This window comes from Aythya fuligula, chromosome 6 (genome assembly GCF_009819795.1).
Source record: "Aythya fuligula isolate bAytFul2 chromosome 6, bAytFul2.pri, whole genome shotgun sequence".
Classification (NCBI taxonomy): Eukaryota; Metazoa; Chordata; class Aves; order Anseriformes; family Anatidae; genus Aythya; species Aythya fuligula.
This window is the reverse complement of record NC_045564.1, coordinates 35,513,208-35,535,512: the sequence shown is the minus strand read 5'-3', so window position 1 is coordinate 35,535,512 and position 22,305 is coordinate 35,513,208. Positions and strand designations below refer to the sequence as shown.

Below are 22,305 nucleotides of genomic sequence, written 5' to 3'. Positions count from 1 at the left end.
AAAACATGAGAAATAACAATTTTAAAAATACATTCTTCAAGAAAAATGCACTGTTCTTTTTGTCAAAAAATCTTTAATCTATTTATTTCAACAGCTGTTTCTTTAATTTGAGTGGTGTACATACCCGTTCCCAAACAGTTATTAACGAAGTCAGCTTGATTTGTAAAATAGTGGAGTAAGACTGGCACTTTTATGGACTTACAGGTAGGTTAGGTTTGTGAAAATGTACAAAAATCTTTGGTTGATTTTGAGGAATTAAGCTTTTTCAGCAAGGTTCTTGACAAAGAAAAGACTTTATCACTTTTAAACTAGGTTGGACTCAAGCTTTTTGGACTAATTGAATATACCATAGAAATAGTTTCATGGGATGGTACAAGTCTGTTCTGTGGTGGTACAGAAGGAAGCAGGAGGAGACTGTAGGAGATGGTTTATAAATGTGCTTAAGACAATTTGAGTGAAGAAGAATTATTGGGGATACGAAACAGGATACTAGATAGGGAAATAAGGCAAGGGAGCTGTGAAGTTCTGCTTCTGGAACAGTGAAAAAGGGATTGTATTGAAACTGAAGTTGAGGAATGAATCAGGATGAAGAAAGAGAAAAATATTTAAGACTGTAAACCAAGCAGATAGGAGGGATGGTGCAGATGTCCATACATGGGGAAAAGTTGAAAGTGAGGTGAGTTCGAGACAAGATTTGGCATACATCTACTCAAGGTAGCATGCATTTCCTCGTCTGGCCTTTATGGGTGCATCCTTTATCATGTCACTGAAAAAGTTTAAGGAAGGAAAAAAGATGATGTAGGATTAAGACGGTTACAATAGAAAAGAAGGTAAAAGAATAAAAAATAGAAGCCATTAAGAAACAAACATGAGAAGAGGAAATAGGGGATTAAGTCATGAGAAACAATTCATATGGTTTCAAGACGTGTAGATGTTCCTTCTGAGGATGGAATTCATCAGCTAACCAGATGAAGAATGATACTAATATAAGATACAAAATTTCATCTAATTTTCAGCTCAGAAAGAAAACGAAATAATGAAAGTACAATCTGGGTGAAATATGTATTTGTGTTTTCTTACAAGGATTCATGCTAATGAGAAATTAACGCTGTTGTTCGAAAGAAAATTTTTCATGTGTGGTAAAATGGCAAGCAAATTCCTGCCAGTTTTAAAGAGCCACATGCATCCTGGTGGTTGGAAGGAGGGAATTCAGGAGTCACTGCTCCTTGCTTCTGCTCGTGACTTTGCTATAAAGCTACTGTTGGAAAGTTGTGCAAATGACAATTTTAAATTCATTTTCAAATCTGTAAAGTAGAGAAAGCAACACCTACTTCTCTCACAGGAGTGTTACAATGCTTAATTAATGTTTAATTGTTAAGCTCTTTGGCATTTTTGAATGAAGGTGGATAAACGAAACCTCTTGTTAATTATGAGAAACACCAGGTAGAAGGTCTAGTATGATTTTGGGGTTGGAGGGTGGGGATGGAATAGTTACATCTTGTTGTTTAAAGCACATTTCAAAACAGTTGAAAATTTTTGCTTGGAAGCTATATTATCATTAGGTTTGTTTATTGAATCCAAGCATTTTCTTACGGTTAGCTGGTAATTGGAATATCTACATAGATAGTGGTTTATCTACATAGTGCAATATCTACATAGTAGTGGTTTTTCCTGTAAAGATAGTTCAGGACCCCTCTGACTTGGAACAGTCGAATAGTTGATCTCTAGTCCCTTTTCTCCTTCATGACCAGATGAATTCCTTACAGTTTACTTACATTAACAAAACTGAACCAGGTACTTCTCTGTCATGAAACTCTATCAAGGTTTTCAGGAGGGTCAAAGTGCCGTTTTTTGAGGTTGTGGACTTCAGATCAGAAGTCAACAGGCAACAGTAATGGTAACAAGTGCATGAAATTCTGTGCCGGTATGAGTAAACGTGGGTACAGAATAATTGTAAAAAGCCCAGTAATATGGTCAGAAGGAGATTTTTCACAGAAGTAATCAACTGAGCTACTGTTGAATGACAAGAAAATCAATGGAGGGGGATAAACCTCACTAAAATTTGGCTTTTTCCCTCTTCAAAATCAGCACGGTGATTAAAGACAACCTTCGTAGTTACGGTCAAAAGAAATGGTGTGTGTATTTGCTAGCAAGTTTCTTAGAATTGCCGGTGCCTGTAGACACACACTTCACAAAGGTAGTGGTGTGTCAGCAACATCACAGGTGTCACCACAGGCAGGCGTTATAAATGTCAGCAGTATGTAAGTGGCAGTTATAAATAAGCAAAACCATGCGAATTGGTCTGCGTTTGTTCGGCACCCCTTACACACCTTCAGGGTGCCGCTGCCTAGCGCCTGGCTGAGTACCTCGTGCCTTTTCCAAGCACGCTGAACATCAAGTGGGGTGCGCAGCTTGAGAAGAAAAAGAAGTCTGCCTTTTTTTCTTTAAAGCTCTTTTTCTAAGTCATTCTTGCAGTGCCCAAGAAAATACTTGCATGAGTGCGAAGAACAGCTGCCTATAGACTCGGGGAGGAATCGCTGCTGGATCTCTTGTCCGTGCTCTTTCAGAGCTGCGGGAGGAAGGCACAGAGCGCCGCAACTCTTCAGGGCAGCTTGAATCAGCTCGCATGAATATTGCCCTCTCCAAGGATATTGGCATGCAAAACAGATTTTGTTCATTTTGCCACATTTGAATGCACTGCACAAATAGATTTCGTAGCTGTTTTGAGATGTACAGACGGCATTTGGATTAGGGTCTCTTTAGCGGGAGTTAACTAATGCGTGCTCCATGCAAATAGGTGGCAATAACTCCTTTTCTCTTCCAAAAGTGTTTGGTGCAGCTTCATTTGCATACCCTGTTTGCATCACCTTACACTGCATATGTTTTCTGGAGGCAACTTACCTGTGTGACCACAGCATTAGGCCGTGATCAGACCGAACATCCTCTGCTTGTTTTGCCCCTTTCCCCTTTTGCTTAATTGTATCTCCAGTACTGAAACAGGGAGAGTGAAGCATCTTCCAGAGCTACTTGGGATTTAAATAAGTGATGAAGGTGCTATCCTTCAAGTGTTTACATCTAGGTGATTGTGGGGCCAGCCTCAGCTTGAACAGGGCTGGGGAGATCAGGTCTCAAGGCTCAGAACGAGCTGAATTGCTTAATCTGTGCTAAAGACCCACAAAGCACCTCTCTGCAATTCTGATCCATTTTCTGAAGGTGATCTTAGAAAATCTCAGTGTAAATAGATAACTGAAGATTGATTTAATGTTATTCCTGTAAGCAAAGCAGTTGTTGCCTTGTGTTGCTAAAAAAAAAAAAAAAAAAAAAAAAGACCAAGTAGCTTGGTGTACAGAGCAGCCACCCAAGAAAGCACAGCAGAAATGCAGTCTTTATTTTCTGTTGCGACTTGATGAGTAAGGCCACACGATCTTCTCTGGATAATAGAGCAATTTCTGATGAGCCTCCAATAAAATGCACTTAGGTAAAGCGAACTCTGGGGCCTTAAGTTTTCTTTCCTTGAGTTTTTGCGAGATTTAACTCATCTCAGCAGCATTTATTTGTTACATTGTGCAGGAGAAGGTTGTGGCTTTTAAGGGCAGAAGTTTATGAAGATGGAAGACCTTTCACAACAGTTTTCTTTCATCAGCTGGAAGGCAACTCTGAATTTTCTTGGTACCTGTATTTTCTAGCAAAGACGATCACTTTAAGGTTGCATTTTTATATTTTCCATTTTTAAGCTTTATATAAATGATCCCAGTTCACCTTAACATGTTATTTCTGTTCTGTGGCTTGGTTAATAGGCAAGAAGTTTTTGTCATCTGAGTGGTGTATTGGGGCAGAAACCCTCCACAATGACCGGTTTGTGGCTTTCATCTAGAGCAGCAATAAACACTGCAGGTTTTGCAGGAGTACTGGCAAGTCAGTGTAATTTCTGGTCAGCACTTGCTAGGACTGTTTTGAGTCTTGGTGACTACCTGACATGTTTCCGTGTGGCTGCTCTTGTTCCTCGGGCCTACAAGAGGTGCTTATGGCTGCTGTGAATGCTTAGCTGGTGGTCCTGCCAAAAATTTCCCAGTGGCCAGAAGAACTGCACAGCTGTTAACTGCTAAGTACGAGTTGGTACAGATCTCTAACTTGCTGGTGAAACTTGTGATCTTTGACTTTGAAATTAAGAAGTGTCAACAAAAGCACCGAGCTCACCTCTATGAGGTGTAAGCAGTGTTCTCGTGGTGGTTTGCAATGTTATTTCTGGCATCTCAGATCAGCAGCAATGTCAGTAACAGCACCTACCAGTAGCCAGCTAAACTTCAGCTGGGTCTCCCAGTAATGACCTTAAAATAGTTTTTTCACCTCTGAGCTTCACAAGTCGAGATGCTTTTTCTCTGTACCACAGCAGTCACGGCCATTACAAAACATTTTAAATTCCCACTTCTTAAACTTGTACCTGTTTGCAGGAGGAGCTTGCTGGGTTCTTTGGTGGTTGAAGTTTGATAGCTCGTGCACGACTGCCACTCTGGTTTTGCTGAAGAAGCTGTGCAATTTCGATAAGGATTTTCAGATTGCAGAAGGAAAGTGTTTGGAGCACGGCCAGTTTACTCAGAGGCAGGGTAAATGCTTTTCAGACTCCTTTAGACATGTAGAAAAGTGCTTCTCAAGTGACTCTAAAGCTAAAATCTGATGCGAATTTTACTAATAGGTTCATTATTTATAATGAAGGAAAATACAAATAAAACTGGTTTTAACTTTTTTAATTGGAGACTGCAACGTGGATCATGTCCTATAGCCAGTTTTTGTCCTGTGCAACTCGGCTGAAGTTTTTAAGGCAAGGTCTTTCAGATAGTAATGTTTTTAATGGTGTTTTTCTAATTCCAGCCATCTGATTTTTCAAGGAAAACTGTTACGCCTTGATGGCCAGACTCCATCCTCTGTGCCTGTCCTTGCCTTGCTGTTACCTGCAGTGGTGCTACAAGCAGCCACTCATGCTTCATGTCTTCTAGGGCTTCCCACAGACATGACTGTTTATTCCTTTTTCAGGTTCTGTTTTTAAAGATTGTGTAGAACCTAAGCTTGTTTATAAAATAACCTTCCCAAACAGATCCTTTTGAGATGCTTGCGTATCGCTTTGATTCATGGAAGGGAGTATTTCCTGAAGTGTTCACCATCTCAATTGACGGATGATCGCAGACAGCCCTATTTAACTTGTGGCAGTGTTTTCCAGCTTCTTGTAATACACATATCAATAGATACCTCCCAGCAGAGGAGGCAAACCCCTCGTGTTTCTCCTACTTTCGCTGCAAAATAAAATGCAGGAATCTGGTTTTCTTTGCTGCTTTAAGCAAATCCTTGGAAGCCTTTCACAGACTCCGGAGGCTCCGTGGACAAGTGAACGAAAACAACTGACTGAAGCCATTAGGTTGGCTGTCCTGGTGTCAGCAGCGATGTTGGTAGACGCTTGCAGTGCGCTGTTGGAACGTGCTTTGGACGCACTCCGAAGCCTTTGATACTGCCTCAGCCCCTTCAGAGGGCTTAGTCTAGACTTTATAGTGCAATTATTTACAGGAAACATAATGCTGTGCCACTAAATAAAGTTGGCAATCCTAATTGCACTGGATTTATAAATCGATGCGGGTAACGTATCTTTCTGTATGTGAAGCTGGAAATGGGAAAAAATATTCTTAAAATGGAAAAATATGTTTAGGGCTGTATGAAGTCCCTCTTTGATGTTGCATGACATTTACTATTGAATCTGAGAGTTTTCAAGTGGTTTCTGAAAGAAAAAACATGATCCTGCTTGGACAGGAGGTAATGAGATGTATTGCTGTGTTTGTAGGCTCCTAGTTCGAAGCGTTGCTTCAGTGCTCTCCTGAGAAGACAAGAGGTGTATGTATGGAAGATCAAAAAGTGTTTCCTCTGTTGAATTCAAAATGTATTTAATAGATAAGAACTTTTTTTTTTTTTTTGCCTTAATGTTACTTTATGAATTGTAAGAACATCACATCCAGACTGGTGTGAAGATCTAATACTTCAATGTCGGTTCTCAAAAACAAATGAAAATCCGACGAGTTATTCTCTTCTCTTGGTTAAGCATTTTGTAGGTTGGCCAAATCCACATGATTATCACATGAAATTGTTTGTGTTGCAGGTTTTTACATGAATAAAATAGCAGATACTTTTGGCATGCCCTTTAAGGTCCAGAATAAAATTCCATGGTTGGATTTTATTTTAAAGCAACCTTACTGGAACGTGTTGTGAAGTGACACGTTTGTCCCTTATAATACTTCTCTGTGGGGGACTCCTCCCAGATTTCACAGCAGAACTAGAGCTGACAGTAGAACTCATCCCATCCTTTTTATTGACTCAAGGTGTGACTGAAGATGCAGATCCTTTCATCACATATTCAAATGGATAGTTTCTGACTGTAAAATAAATCTGGCTTGTGCCCACTCAAAAGTTGCTGCCAAACATCTCAGGCTACCAAGCCTAATGTTTAAATTAACTCTTGGAGTCCCAGCTTTTGTAAAAGAAGGGTGTTTTAAAGGGCTGAATCCCAACCTGCTGTGATAGAAGAATGATTCAGTATTTATTGTTTAAGGTTTTACCACTTCCAATTTACTGTAGAAAACAAACTTTCTGACGTAGGATGCTTTTATTAGCTTGCAGAGTAGCTTAATGGTGGCTTCTAACAAGCGGTTGGTCTTTCAGTCAATTAGTTAATATGAACTGTAGACAAAGTCTTTCAAATGAAATCAGTTAAAATATTTACATGTAATTTTTTGAAAGTATCTGTGTGCTTAAACTGGATACAAATCCAGGGTATAATGCGTACCTTTCTATACAAAAACTGGTCTGAAGCCCAGAGTGTGTGGAGCACATTTCTCATCATATTCCTAATAAATCGGAGGAATTTCAACATGCCAGCCTATTATTAACCAGCCTGGTGCTTTTTCTGTAATAGGGAACTAGCAACTAATATGTCTCCTGTCAGGTTTAAAAATAGCGCTACATCTCCCATTACCACACCTATTAGCTCCCTATCCACTCAAAGAAATTCTAAATCAAGTTTCTTTTCATCTATTTAAACCTAATGGAAGATTTCAGGATCATAGGTGTCATCAAATTGATAGCAATAAGTATGCTACTGAAAAAGATGAGTCTTGAAAATGGTCTTGAGCCTTCAAGAGCTGTAAACAGTCCAAAAGAGTTGGGTAAAACCAGCATGCTGGAAACCAACATTAGCAGTCTTTGTTAAACTGAGTTATCGCTCTTCCAGGCTTTGAGTTACACGGCAAATGGGAGCTTATAATTAACTGTTAAATCAGAGTAACTAATTTTCTACCAATTACAATTGCTAACCATGCATTTGCTGGTTATATTCTCTTATTAGGTCTACTATTTTTGCTTTTGAAAAGCCTGTTACTGGATGATGAGCTACCCAAAAATCAGAACGCTTTGTGAGGATGATTGAGTGTTCAATACCTAGTGCACTGCAGTGTAGTTGTATGCTTCTACTTTAAGTATACTGGGACCATTAAAAGGAGGAAGAAGAAGAACAGACTCAATGGAAGAGTAATCCTGTGTGCTGGATGGGGGTCCTCATGGCTATGGTCATTTCCCCAGCAGAGCCCAGGCCCTGTTTCTCCATCACACCTCTTCTTTGGCTTTGCCCATTCTCTTTTGGCTTAGAAATCAAGAAACCTTTCTCTTAATTAAATATCAAAAATATTTGATTTGTCTTTTTCAACCTGTAAATACAAAAATAGTTTGCGGGCAGTATTTAGTTACCCTCGTGCCATACCCTGAATAGTACTTAGTTTCGCATACACGACTTCAGAGGTCAATTAGAGACACGCAAACCAAGTTGGGTATTGTAATTGCTGTTCACAATGTAATGCGGATCAGGAGATTGGTCAGTGAAATTTTCCTGCAACTGTTTCCTGTGAGTGCTGTGCTCCAAAGGGAGACGTGGACTTCCCCGCCGAGCCAGTGGGGCTGTGTGTGGTTTGGAGTTAGCCATAAATGTGATGCACAGATGTTTTTCTCAACTGGAAAAAAAAAAAAAAAAGCAATAATTTACTTTATGCGATATAGATTAAGATCTTCAAAGATTTTGATTGAGGGTGGCTAGAAGTATAGATGGAAAGTACTCATGACAATCTTAGACTATGCAAAGAAAGAAGGTGAAAAGAAAATTTTGATGATTAAATTTTTTTGTTTTTTCATATCTGAAAGAAAAAAAATAACAGCATGAAATGATGAAGGCCATTAGTGCTTTTATATAGATAAAATAATAAAGCGATGGAAATACTGAGTCTTAAAATGCATGCTCTGCATATGCATTAACAGCTTTTTTTGCTAAGGATTTATAGCAGCATTGTTTACTTAGCATGCACAGGCTAAGGTACAGATTTTACAGCATGCTACTTTCTAAATATGTAACCCCCAAAAGGAGCCGTGACAGTCCCTTGTGTCAGGGTGTCTCCAGATTAATAGCCACAGGACATCTCTAAACCGTAACTTCTGATTGCCGCTGTTGTACTTCAGGGCTGAAAGCAGAGATGTACAAACTGAGCCCTGCAATCCTCACAATGTGCTTTTTGGTTAAGATCACAGCAATTCTTTTAAAATTCTGCTGTTTGCAATACCTTGCTGGAATCCAGCAAGAATAAAGGCTGCAAGAGGAAACAGGTTTCCTTTAGGAAGCCAGGAATTGCTGCTGCTTGTTGGCAGGTGAGCAGGGATTCAGGTGTCAAACAAGCGGCCTTCAAGGTGCTACTATGGGGGACAGAGCTTAGAAGCTGGAGAAGTTGAAGTTATGCTGTGGGTTTGAGAGGAATTTAGTCTTAAAGTTTATGAACCCTGGTGCAGGGTTACTCATCCCATCACCTCCACCGTCATGGTGGCTTCTGGTACTGAACACAAATTGTCCACGGTTGTTGTTCTGCGGTGGGATATTTCTGCATCTGCATTGCTCGCAGTCACTCCAGTAGCAAAAAACAGCTTTTAAGTAAGAGCTCTATGGGCTGTGAGATGGAGGAGTCTGCTGGGCCCTGAACCAGCCTCATGATTTGTGTGTACATCACCTCTCTGCCTGCTGCTAGAAGGAAGGCAAATCTGCAGAAAAGCTTGAAGCGTAGAAAACCTTTAAAAACATATTTAACTTAAAAACTTGACTTAAAAGTTTATCGTCGGGACTGGTGGTAGAGTCCGTAAGTGCTCTGTGAGTGGTCTGCCAGTAGCCACCCGTGTGGGTTTAGCATCAAAATGAAAGTGATTCACACTTGTGAGAGCACGACTTGTCAAGCACGAGAGTGGGACCCACAAAGCTCTTACTTTGAAAAGTGAGTTTAAAAATTAATAATTAACTGCATGTTTTAAAGCATATTACAAGCAGCTGATTTTACAGCACATCTTAAAATAGCCCATAGAAGAATGAGTTAGCAGTCCTTGAAGCAACTGCTTCAAATAAGGGCGGTGAATGAGCCTGATCCTGAAAGGGATTTCGAGGCAGAGTTCACAGCTGGGAATACTTACCTGGCTGAGACCGCTGGGGCTGTGCCATTTCTCCTAGTCACTCTGCTTGGGTTTTTGGCTGGGAGCTGGCTTTCAGCGTAATGAACACAGCCTCAATGAGCTTACACATAGATTGTAAGCAAAGGGGCATAAAAATCATCATCTAAGGTGGTGGATGGGTCAAAGTGTGGTGTCACCAGCAGATTAACGCTGCTGCAGATGTCCAAGTAGAGGTGAGCGGTTCTGGTTTACCACTTTCTCGAAAGAAGTAGCTATTTCTTACTTTTTCCAGGTGATTTATATCAAAGATAAATCAAGTGGCATTCTCACTTGGTGCAGATGTACGGTTCAGTAATGACTTACCCCCCGGTACTTTTGGGTGATGTAAATCCGAGTTAAATTTTGGTCAAACATTCGAGATGCAGTTGTGTTTAAGGTACAGCTCCGGGGTTTCTGTGAGTCATTGCCGTGAGTAGGAGGGCACCGTGGCCGCTCTCAATGTAGGTTACAGTGCGTGCATGCTGTGCGTGTGCACGGAGCAGGAGCCAGACAGGGCAGGGGGCACGACGGTGGTGGCCCTTTGGGAAATCCCATCTCACCAGGATGTGGAGCACTGAGAGGTTTTTTTTGCCTTTTTTTTTTTTTTTTTTTTGATAATTTATCCGAAACCATCAAAGGCTGCAGGTTTGTTTATGTACACAACGCATACCTGCTGGCTTTTGTAGCCAGCTGAGTGTGCTCTGGATGCGGCGGTGGAATAAATTTCTCATGTGTGTGGGACTGTGACCGTTGAAACAATCATTACTGAAACCGTATACCTTATTTCCTGTAACTAATAGCAGCTCTCTACCTATGGAATATATTAACAGTTATTCCCTTGGTTTTGGATTGTTGCTCAACTATTTGGTTGGACAGCTATTTGCACACGATCTGTAATTTATGTTGTCTGAGGACGTCAACGAACAGAGCTAATTATGGCTTCCTGATGTGAGCGGTGCTGATGTTTGTGAAACCACACTTCTGTGTCTAAGACAGAGCGAATGTATGTTCCTTAATAAATCATGGAAAATGACGAGTTTTCTCTACCTAGGCTGGTTAATAAAAAAAACTTTGGTTGTTGTTTACCTAGAGTTTAAAATGAAGTGATGGTTTCTGTGGCTAGTTGAACAGTTAATTCTTCCGAGCCTTTAAAATAAATAATTACTGCTCTGTATCACATAGAATTGTATTTATTTATTTTTATAAACAGGGGCCCGTTTAGGGACTTGCAGTGAGCCCATCCTGTGCTGTTTTGCTGCAGCAGCTCACCTCGTGACAGAGTGACAAAGTCCTGGACGAGCATCGCTGAGAGGTGCTGGCTCTGACTTAGGAGAAGTCTCACCAGGTACCTGAATTTATCAGCACCTTGCTATGCCTCTGTAATAGCCACATTGCTGACACCGTTACCATTTAGAAGGCTTTTCTTCTCCCAGCTGGTTTTTATTACCGTCTGTCCCGAGGAAGGTGCTGCAGCACGCGGACGGGGTATGTGCAGCAAGCGCCGTGGTGCTGTGCTCCCGAAGCTGAGGCTGAGCTGCTGGCTCTGTGGAGAGGAAGCCCTGTAATGGGAAAGGGGAAGCAGTTCTGTTTTTCTAACATTTGTTGTTTTCTTTGAAATGGGTAAAAGAATACCTGGAGTGATTTATATTTAATTGAGGATCGCATTCCATCAGATACGGTGAATGTTCTCAGGCCATTTATCATCTGTGTCTTTCTGAGACCTCCGCGGAGCGTATAGTACTTATTTACCTTAACTTGGCTAGGGAAAGGGAAATAAAGCAAAAATAATAGATGTTATTTTTGTGTGTGAACAAAACTGGAAGCCATGTGGATGAAATATGAGGTAAATGACTGCGTCCTGCCTCCTCCGTGACTTTTTAAATACAAGGAATTATTAGTTATGTATAATGCAATTTCCTTTGCATTATCAGCATATGTTTTTAAAACACGCAGTTCAGTGGCTGGCTTTTTCGTTGTTCCAGATTAGTCAACCCCTGAAGTAACCACGACATGTATTGTGCTGCCACCATTGTTTAGTAGTTTCATATTTAAGTAGCATCTTAAAAACAAAAACCAAACAAAACGCCACCATATACTGCTCTTTACGTAACGTTTTTGCTAAATCAAGCACGATGGAAATTATTACAACCTATTTTGCACGTAGGTTGCATGACACTAGGATCCTACAAGAGCTACCTAATATGTACCCTAGGGGCATCCCGTTGGGAACTGGGTTTCTCGGTGTAAATAGCCAAAAGGAGGTTGTTGTATGGCCACATTTATGTACGACTTGCAAAATGCTTTGAGGAATAGATGTGAAGGAAGGAGGATAAGTGCAGAGTGACCAAAGAAGTGCCAGGATCCTTAAGAAGGAGACGTGAGAGCCGAAGAAGCCTTCTCCTGTCAGCATGCCTGCTCGCTCAGTCCCAGTGAGGAAGTTCAGTGAGAAGTGCTGCCGAAGAAAATCAGAGAGCACATTGTTGATTCAGCTAAAGCTGGTGATAAAAACAGTTTCAGAAGTAGTCTGATGAAGTGTAATTTGATCAGATAGTTTATGATCACATTCCTTTATTACTGATACCACTAATGATTGGTAAATTCATGGTAACTCATTCCCACTGAGTGACTGACTCAGTGACATTTACAGCCTTTCCTGCACCCCCTTTTTTTAGGGGGGCTGAATTTGCAAAACGCTTCCCTCTATTCCTTTTGAGTTACATTTGCAGCGACATTTGATGACGAGCGCGGCATAATTAATTGCAAATGGTTCTGTAGGTGAATAGTGCAGATTCCGAACACAGCTTGTGTTTGTATTGCAGTTATTACCCTGCAGGTTCCAGAAGGGCTCTGGAGTAGGGATTAGGATTTCAGTTGCATCATTGTGAATTCAGAAAACGCCAGTGATTTCAAAAGTGTGATTCTGAAATTAGGTCAGTGGAAAAGAGATCAGAATCTGCCTTGCTACCTGCGAAGATGCAAACTCCAAACGGAAGAGAAGTCTGCTTCCAGAAGATGATTATTTTCCTTTTGAAAGGAACGTATTTGTCAAAAAAATAATTTATCTGAAACAGCATGGGGGAGTGAATAATAGAACAAATTAGAACCTGAATCCAGGCTGTGTTGTGATGGGAACAAGCACGAGATACTTTCCTTCTTGCTCATTGATCTGTAATGACCCACAAGTTCGATGTCGCTGTTTTATCTCACACAGTGATGGGCCAGTGGCTCAAATCTATCTGGAGGTCTCTTATATTTTGTCTTCTCATTAAATTTCTGCAGTATTTGGATTTTTGTTGCTGGCTAGCTGATCTTTTGATTGCTGCAAGGCACTTGTAGCTTTTAATTTTTCTAAAATCTGATCACAGACAAAAATATCGTTTATATGCATATATATAAACCTGGGCTTGATTTTAACTAAATTTCAAGGTTGAGATTTGAGATTGACTGAGAATTTGTGGGGAGTACGTAGCTCTCTACTGAATTCTCACTTTTTGTCATCAGAGCCTTTGAGAAGATAAGAATTACAGTCTGAAACCGCTTGAAATGACAGGTCACAACATGCAGCATCAAACAAGAAGCCCAAGCAAATAAGTTAGCGGAGAATCCTCCCCGGACGGGGTATTTTGAGAAGGGAATCATCAGAGGGGCAGTCACGGATGGTAAATACTTTTCAGGGTTTTGTTTTCAGCATTTTGATTTGATGGTGCTGGTCAGAGCATCTGAGCAGCAGCTTTCCAGCACCCCAAGTGTGTGACTCATGAAACATGAGCAATAGTCACGGGGTTTTTGTCTTTCCCTTCATTTGGGGCAACACGTTTTGCTTCCTGTTTGTCAGCAGCCCCGTGGCTGAGTGTGTGAGAGCTTCCTTAAGCTGGCACTGTTGCTCTCTTCCAGCCATTTTGGAGCACTGCAAAATAACGTGGCTTGCATCTCCTCTGAGGTCTGAGCGTGTTCAGAGGATGCAGCAGAGCTCTGGGGTGCTCAGACTGCCTTTCCCAGGCAGTCCTTTGAGTCCCAGCCCTGGACAGCTTTGCCTGAAATGTGTTTGAGTTGTTCTTTAGCTTTTTCTACTTCAAATAAAAGGGCAAAACCTGTGTAAAAGTGTATAAAAGGCATTTTATGGACATTTCCTCTAACCTGTTGAAGAATAATGCATTTATGAGTATGTAAAGTAAAGCTACTTCTAGATATTTGATTGAAAACAAAACAAATACCATATTTCTAAGTCCTGCATGTTTTGGTTCCTTTAAAATTTCAAATGGTACTTTGTAATGGTTGAAACTAGTAGGTGTGATAATGTTGTCATTATAATTAAGTACCATTTTTTGAAGTAAACCTTTTAACCTAATATGAAGGATTAATTTCAAGGGAAAAATGAAGACGCTGTAAGGCCTTATGATATGTTTCTGTTTTTTCCAATATCCTTTTCTTAAAAACAAAGACAAACAACAAGCAAACAAACCAAAAACCTGGGTATTTCTAAAGTAAAGTATTTCTCTGTTGTCATTTCCAGATTCCAGGCAGAAGCGAAGCAGCAGGAAGATGACCGTTCTTCTCATTGAAGCTTTTTATGGGGGCTCCCACAAGCAGCTGATGGATCTTCTTCAGGAGGAGCTGAAGGAGGAATGTGTGCTCTGTACCCTCCCTGCCAAGAAGTGGCACTGGAAAGCACGGACGGCTGCCCTTTATTTCATGCAGACAGTGCCAACAAATCCAAATTACAGGTAACGCAGGAGTTGAATAATTTCAAAGCTCAAATTACAGGGAGGCCTTCAACAAGGTTTCTTGAGCTGAATCTTCAGTTCTGTGCATGCTAGTGCGTATGTACAATGTACAAATAGAGACTTGCAGCGGACAGTAACAGTTGGTCTTGCTCTGATGTCTTTGGGTATAAATATGGGAAACTACCACAATGCTTTAGAGTTTCTTAAAATACTTTGGCTTGCATTCCTAGTCCTTTAAAGTCTCCAAGAATCCACACATATGGATATCTACTTATGTATAAATACATTTTATTTTAAAATTATTAAGTGATTTCAGAAATGAGGAAGGGCTTAAACTGTATTTCACTGATTAGGTTGAAAGATGGCACAGATGTGAACACTGCAAGTTTCCTTACTTGCCCTCCTAGTTTATCTATTAGCAAGTCTGATTTATCAGAGTGTACTGCTCCGGCTGACCTAGAGGATTAAACGAGTCATTTTATCTTAATGATTGTCCAGTTCTGTAACGTGCCAGCACCTGTAGATGTCAATTACATGTTTAAGTGGCAAATTTCTATCAGCTAGAACCTGGGCTGATAAAAGCAGACTATTTAGGTCAACAGATAGCTATCACATAGCGAGAAGCAGTCACTCCAGAACCAAGCTGTCTTTAAAACCAGTAATTTTGTTTGCCCTACCTGATCAGTTGAGATGTGGTGAGATGATTGTGAGGCAGCGATGCTGTGCACAGTGCAGTGCATGCACCACTGGGGCGCACAGCACCGCACCACAGCCTCAGCTGTAAGTCAGCACCTGGCTGACTTTGCACCAGCATGGAGAGGCACTGAGACTTTTCAGCACAATCACCTGCTTTTCAGCCACAAAATTAACCTCAGCAGGGCTGCAGGTACACCTGAGTAAGCTAGTTAGGCTTTGCAGCTGGGTCTGTTTTTTTGTTACTCCAGAAAGGAGCGAGTAGGCATCATGGACCAGGGGAGGAATGTGATACTTTCAGGAGTAGATCTTGTGATGTTGAAGGCTGTGTTTAAACAGGGTTCCCCAACCCAGCGTTCAGTCTGTTTTTGAATGCACACTGTATAAATGTCCACCTTTTCTCTTCCTGCTTCTGGCTTGCATTTCAAATAAGCTGCTGTTCCAAGCCAAACATTATAATTATTCTTCCCGTTTGTCTCGCGCAAGGCATTTATCGTTGGTTTCATCTTGCTTTTCTTTTGCAACAATTTTGTTTTGGAGGAGTATATATGACAAACTGTTATGTAAATTTGTCTTGTATCACAACCACATCCTCCAACGCATCGCAATGTTATCTGTGTTCCTTCAAGGTCAGCAGCCCAAGCTGTCCAGCACTAACTGTATTAAACTAATCAGACATCACTCATAGACATACACTTCATTAGTTTAACTTACAGTTACATTGACCCAAGATAACTTAACTCCAATTTGTCAAGTAACCCACATCTTGGGGAAGGGGGGGAATGACGATGACTTTAAAAAAAAAAAAAAAAAAGGAAAAAAAAAACAACCCAGCAGCTTGAAAACTCACTTGAAGTTAATAAACTTGCAATCTGTCATAGACTTATGTGCAAATATAACCTTTACTGACAACAAATAAATCTGATCAAACCAATAGTGCATCTTAAAGAGAAGAAAGCTTTTTTTCTTTGCTGATGCTGTTAGGGTTTGATTAGACAGAATCAGATAGTCAAAGTTCACAAAGATGCAGTATCTAAAAGAGGATATGAACCTTATCCTCAGCTGCAGGATAAAATTTTAGGAACAAGGGCTGATAGGACTGGTGAGAGGAAAACTGATTAGAGGTACCTTCTACTTTGCTTGCACATTTTTAATGTTTGTTTTGTAATTGAACGTTTCAAGTATTTTATTAAATTGGAAGCATAAATGCATCAGACTACAACCTAATGAGGCTGACTACTCTCTCCTACTAGAAAAACCATTGATTAAAATTAACATTGATTCTTTTATTTCTAGCTTGCTAGTAACCATTTAAGATCTGCTTCCCAGGCAGTAGTTTGCTTGTGAATATGAAATTATCAAACTGGCAGGAGTGCATGTTTTGAGTTACACATTTAAATATTTAAACCTTCTTGTGAGGTAGTGGGAAATAGTAAATCTACATTATTTACAACATTGACGTTATTTGTAGAACAAAAAAAAATAATTCTTTCCCAAGTGGTGTTTTTTAAATACGACATTTCATGAATACCTTGTTTCTGTTTGTGCATTTCGTGATACAGAAAGGTCACAAATATTTCAAGTGCAAACCTTCCTGGTAACTGAATTTTGCTCTTCCAGCTGTACTTTATTTCAAGCTGCTGGTTTGTGGGAGAAGTAATACTGATGCAAACTCTCTCGATAATTTTGCTCTGTATGTATACAATGTATGGCTGTATGCATACCTTTTAAAAGACAGATACTTCTGTTGATATGAGCTGGTTATGGGAAGAAGGCTGCCTTGTTCCTTTCCAAGTGAGGTTCGGTGCACTATGTAACAGCCTTAAAAAGTGCTTCTGAAGCAGAACACGAGCTGAACAATGATAGATGTTAAATTGAGATACTCTGCAGTGACCGGTGAGCTTGTGATGAACTTGCAAATAGTTATTTATTGGAGAACAGACGTGTACTCCCTCGAGCAAGACCCAGGGTGGGCAAGTTCCTGCTGCGAGCGGTGCAGCCGGTGTCTCGGTGTGCAGTGAGTGATGTTCCCCTGAAGAGCAAGGAGATCTACCCAGACTGTTGAAGGGAGTTATATCCTCACCCTTCAAGGGGAGCACACGTGTTTGGGAAGGTATCACAGACTTAGGATTTTGTCTGCAGCACTGTGCAGATTTATATTGCTTCCCTGATGCAGAGGCTGTGCTGTGTTTCTCCAGAAAATCTTCTTGTCTATTTTCATGGCTTTGTTGTGTGTTGCTAAACCACCTCCCATCTTCATTCATCTCCTTAAAGGAGGACGGATGCCCCGATGAGTACGGAAGATGAACCACGCAATGCGTGCCCTAAACTCAGCAGCCTGTAAGCAGCTTTTCTAGGTGGCATACATACGTAGCTGGTAAACCTGATGTGCTCAAATATAGAATGGGATGTACTAGAGCCAGAGGGCGTTTCTTTGAGCTTTCTTGAATTGCCCTGCAGAGACTCACGTGATTTTTCCTCGCTGCCCTGATTGGAAACGAGGTGTCAGTGTGAGGGCTGTGTTAGGACGAGGAGGTGGATGCGCTTGGTCCAACTGCAGCTTTTCTGAGCCTCCTCCTGTCGGAAAGGGAGGAGACAAGGACTTCTGCAACTCATCTCTCCTTTCTACCACTTCCCTGCTATCTCTCTCTGAGTAGTAGGAGCGGGATGATTTTGTCTCTTCTCCAAATTTTTGGCTTCTGAGAAATTGTGAAATTGTTCCGTGTAAGTTATGATGCAGTCCTGTGTTACGCTCCTTCGCCCCAGGAGTCAGAGCAATGCTGCCTTTCTAGCTGGCAATTTCCAAATTGTAGCATTTGAAACAGGCTGAAAAAGGGTAGTGTTACTGCCTGCTTTTTCTAGAAAACTTTTTTCCAGCAACCCCAGAATTTTGTTATCGGTTGAAGGAATATCAGCATCTTTATTCCATAAATTAGGGAGGTCCGGCACAGAGTCATGACCTCCTCCATCAGGCTGCTCGCAGGCTGTGGAGCCGATGTGTTGTCTGCTTTGTCTCCCAGCTTGCTTCAGACAGCTTAAACTCTCTGATAAATGTAGATGTGTGATCTTGCTGAAAATTGTTTTCCATAGCACGTTATGACTTTTCACTGATTTGAGGAAATCTTTAACAAAAAAAAGATTTTCTTTTTAGATATTTTTTTCCTTAGTTAAGGAAAGTTCTCAAATTTGGGAATATTATTAAAACATTTCATGAAAAAGTAAATATTATTTGTTTTTCTTTTTCCTGTAATTTTTATCTTAATTATCATGAAATAACTTACAAATTTAAAATAATAAAACAATCAACATGACGCACAAGAAGAACACATTTTTGTTTTAATAAAGGCTATTCGCTGTAGAAAATGCGATCCAAATACAAAAAAGTTAAGAGTACAAGATTTTGATTTGAAAATATAAAAACTGAAATGCGTTGTAGCTTCCAGTTTGTTTTAATAGTACTGCTAAATTATTTTCAAAAAAAAAAATATATATATAGATAGATATAAATATAAATACTATGTGTTACATTCAGTACTGCCCCCCAGGTAGCTGTTCATATGAATAAAGATTTTATTTGTAACAAACTCTTGCCCTGAAATACCTCTAGGGTAAATGTTAGTATATATATACCCCCTGATACTTGACAACTCTATTTTAAAGACAAACTCTATGCTTTTTACGTCTTAGAAAAGAGAAGAAAAATCATTGTTTCAATTAATAGAGCTCTGAAAAAAATTGAGGAGTGTGGTGGTGAGCAATGTATATCACATTCCAAGAGTATATAATGTAGATGTGTGTGTGTGTTGGTTTGTTTTGCTTTTTAAATAATATTTCGAGATTACCAGATTAAATGTTGTTTCAGATCTGATGCTTTCATTCTGTTCTGTAAGGAAAAAAAAAACAAGCATGCTTTATTATAGAGTTAATTCTTTGCTAAGTGACGAACTGGTGGTGTTGAATGTTGAACATTTTCTGATCGTGATCCTGTAATCTTGTATTCCAGTGAGTAATTCAGTGTACGAGCAATCCCACAGAAACATAACACAACTTGCATGGGCGAACATTAGTAAATTAGAGTACTTGGTACCTTCTAGATACATTATTTAAAAAAAAAAATACCTGTAAGTAGTAGTAAGTCCTGGGGAAGATGTTGAAGATTGGAATAGAAGCAAGGCAATCAAATTTCAGGCATTTCTTTTAAAGGTGAATACACAAATGCCCATTTGTGCTGGAACACTTCTGTCTTATGTCTTATGTCTGTATGTCAAATACGGGCATCTTTGGCGTGGGAAGAGGAATAATGTTCCCCAGGTTAGCGGTTTTCCCAGCTTTTGGCCCGTGCAGGGGTCAGGTAATAAATAAATAGTGTGTGTAGTAGTATGTTAGTTTAATGAAATACAACCACATACCTAGAAAAATTTATACTTTGTACTTATTTTTGCATATTTGGTGGAGTGTTTGCTTCAGTATGTAGGTGAGTAAAGCTTGATCCTCATTTATGGTATCCCTTTTTTTTTTTTTTTTCCTTTCTCACTGTGAATTTAAGAAGTGTGAGTGAGCGGTGTACTTCTGTCAGATTGACTTGGAGCATACTCCTAGAGAATAGGTTGGTGAACCATCTTTTGTACTTTGATCAGGTTACCCAAAGGGGCAGAGAAATAAGACGATTAAACAAAATAGCCGGTACCCCCTGAAGACAGAGCTTGGGTCCTGTCTTTGATAAAAAATAACGTGGGTGTAACTTCCTCATTTCTGTAGCCTCGCTGGTGGGTACAAATCACAGTGTGCTTACCTTGCCGTAGGGATGTACCAGGAATCACAGATCCCCTTCATTTTAAGGGGCAAAGTTCTCTGACAGACGGCTGTAGGAGATGCTGCTTCATCCCGAGTTCCTCATTCACGCTCCCTAGCCGCATAAAGGGTCATTACTTCTTTCATTTCATTAGCGCTAAACTTGATTTCGTTTCTTCCTTTTTTATTTTTCTAGAAAAAAAAAAAAAAACGGTTGAGTTCACCAAGGTTAGCTAACATGGGCTTGTGCAAACACATAGACATTCCTTCTGCCCACGCTTTGAACTAGCTGGTTGTGAGCTAGCAGCGCACCAGAAGGCCATATGGCCCTACCGGCGCCGTGTTGAGCCTCAACTAATAAGCCCTACCGAGATCCAAGACACAGGCACCGTGTACTGAGCTGAAACAACTTGGTGACTTCTGACCAGAGCTGGCTCCTGTCCAGCCAGCCTAGAGTGTATGCGAAGGGCACATACGCCCATATGGAAGCGCACGAAGCTCCGCAGCGTGTCGCAGATGATCCCCTCCACTTTATAGCCCCGGATAATGGAGGTTGTCCCAGCCTGAATAAGGGGTGTGAATTCCTCTCTGCTGCGGGGAGCTTGGAGGCCATCTGATGCGGAGAGCGCGTCACGTGGGGACGTACGTGCAGAACGGGGCTTGGTGTTGTTAGCTTAATACCGCCCCAAATCTGTTCCGAAAACTTTGGAAAATGTTACCACATAGAGTAAACTTCAGAAGAGTATAAAATCTAATGTATTTGAGAATTATTTTTATCAGAATGCTAATATAAATCCATGCTTTGTTAAAGCTGACAAAAGAAAAAATCTGTTCATTCTATTTTTTTTTCAATAGGTATTCAGTGTAAATTAAGGTTACTGCTCTGGTAAAAGGTTTAAATAAGGTCTCAGGACAGAGTCATTTCATATGTTGAATAACACCACTGCTGTGTTCTGTCCCTGCTTAGGACTAGACTGCTAAAATTTTACTTTCAGTATCCCAGAGAGGCTGCCGGAAAGTTTTCCTAAGTCGGTGAAGGAGGTGGGCTCTCCTTTGTTGGGCAGATTAATTACCTCGCTGCCGCGGCGCAGGGCAGCCAGAAGCAAAGTTCTGGCGTGTGAAGTCCTTGTGCACTGCGACGTTTTGAGAGTGAATGTTTTTATTCTTAGGTCTGGCTGTGTAAAACTGGGGGGGGACACACATGACACCCAGTGACAGCACCAAAAAATCTGTTGAGAAATGGGACAAATAATTTTGTAAGTAAACTACCTGAAATTTATTCAGGCAGACAGCAATATGATCTTAAACATTCACTTTGCATTAATCAACTTTGCCTCAGATAAAATCCTGGCAGATGGTAGCTATTCATTTTAAAAGTGACAGGTTTTCTTTACATTTTTTTTTGGTGTGTAAACCCCCCACATGCACACTTCTCTCCAAAAAAGTTTAGTAGTATCGTTTGCCCGACGTGCGTTTTTCTCAACTACGCTCCTGTTATTAAGCCGTTTCACAATTTGGATAGTTAAAAGGGGTTTTAGATGAATTTAAATCAAGGCTCCCTCCTTTGAAGTCAGTGGAAGTGTATATGATCTCAACTTCGGCACAAATAAGATGAGAATGATTAACACAATGCAACGAGAGGTGCGGGAGCGGGAAGTAAGCTAGTTGCGACTGGTGCATGATCTATAGACAGTGCTAATGTGAAATGGCAGTTGTCCGTTTGATGTGTAAAAGATTTGCTGAAATTCCAGAAAAATATTCTGATGAGACAATGAAAGAACAGTCTGTTTTTTCAAACTGTAGCATGTGTTTTTCCTTTATGTTCTCGAGTGCCTGGGGAAATCCTTATTTTTCTTTCTAAAATGAATTTTATGAATCACCTGGAGAATTGATATTTACATTGCTAGCAGTAAAATGTAATGAAATTGTGCATTATGATTCGGTATTTCTGCACTTAGGATTTTAATGAGTATTTTATCTGTCCTTTTAAATGGTTGCTGCACATATATTTTATTTCTAGATTACTTATAGATTACATTTCTATTTTCAAATAACAAATATATACAGTACTATATTATAAAGAATATGATACTTTCTAGAATTCATTGTCATTTTAGTCCGTAACACTAATTTGATCTTCCAAGGGGAAGGAAACAGCTTTTGGTTTATATCTAATAAAGAGAAAAATCCTGATTTTTTTGTTGTTCTATGCTGTTTTTTTTCCTAATCTCTCTCTGTTTTTTTTTTTTTTTTTTTTTTTTTTTTTTTTTTACCTATAAAACAAGTAATACAAATTTTGTCAGATACTTGGTTTGTACGTGATTTGGATTTATTGCTTTATGTTCTGGTGTCATAAATAACTAGCTTTCTTAATGGGTACTTACAGCTCAGCTGAATTTTGTGAATTATTTAGAATAAAAAAGAGATTTTATGTAATGCAAACTGTTTGTAGCCAAACAGTTTGGGAGAAGATCTCCATTAACACCGATGTTTTTTTTTCTTTTTGCAAGCGTTATCCTGACCCCCATGCACTGAAGGTCGCCTTTCTGTG

At 40.1% G+C, this 22,305-nt stretch overlaps 1 protein-coding gene across 10 annotated transcripts in view; it reads left to right on the top strand.

Annotated features, from left to right (window-relative positions):
- The window catches only part of GTDC1 (glycosyltransferase like domain containing 1), a 154,733-nt gene that overhangs the window by 18,994 nt on the left and 113,434 nt on the right, over nucleotides 1-22,305 (top strand). For 8 of the 10 annotated variants that reach the window (XM_032189890.1, XM_032189894.1, XM_032189891.1 and 5 more), the window contains exons 2-3: nucleotides 10,757-10,891; nucleotides 14,060-14,270. In XM_032189890.1, the coding sequence (XP_032045781.1) occupies nucleotides 14,089-14,270 (182 nt within the window). In that variant the 5' untranslated portion in view covers nucleotides 10,757-10,891; nucleotides 14,060-14,088. Of the gene's footprint in view, nucleotides 1-1,397; nucleotides 1,403-10,756; nucleotides 10,892-14,059; nucleotides 14,271-22,305 lie in introns of those variants that run through there. The other 2 variants (XM_032189889.1, XM_032189888.1) reach the window with 2 other exon arrangements.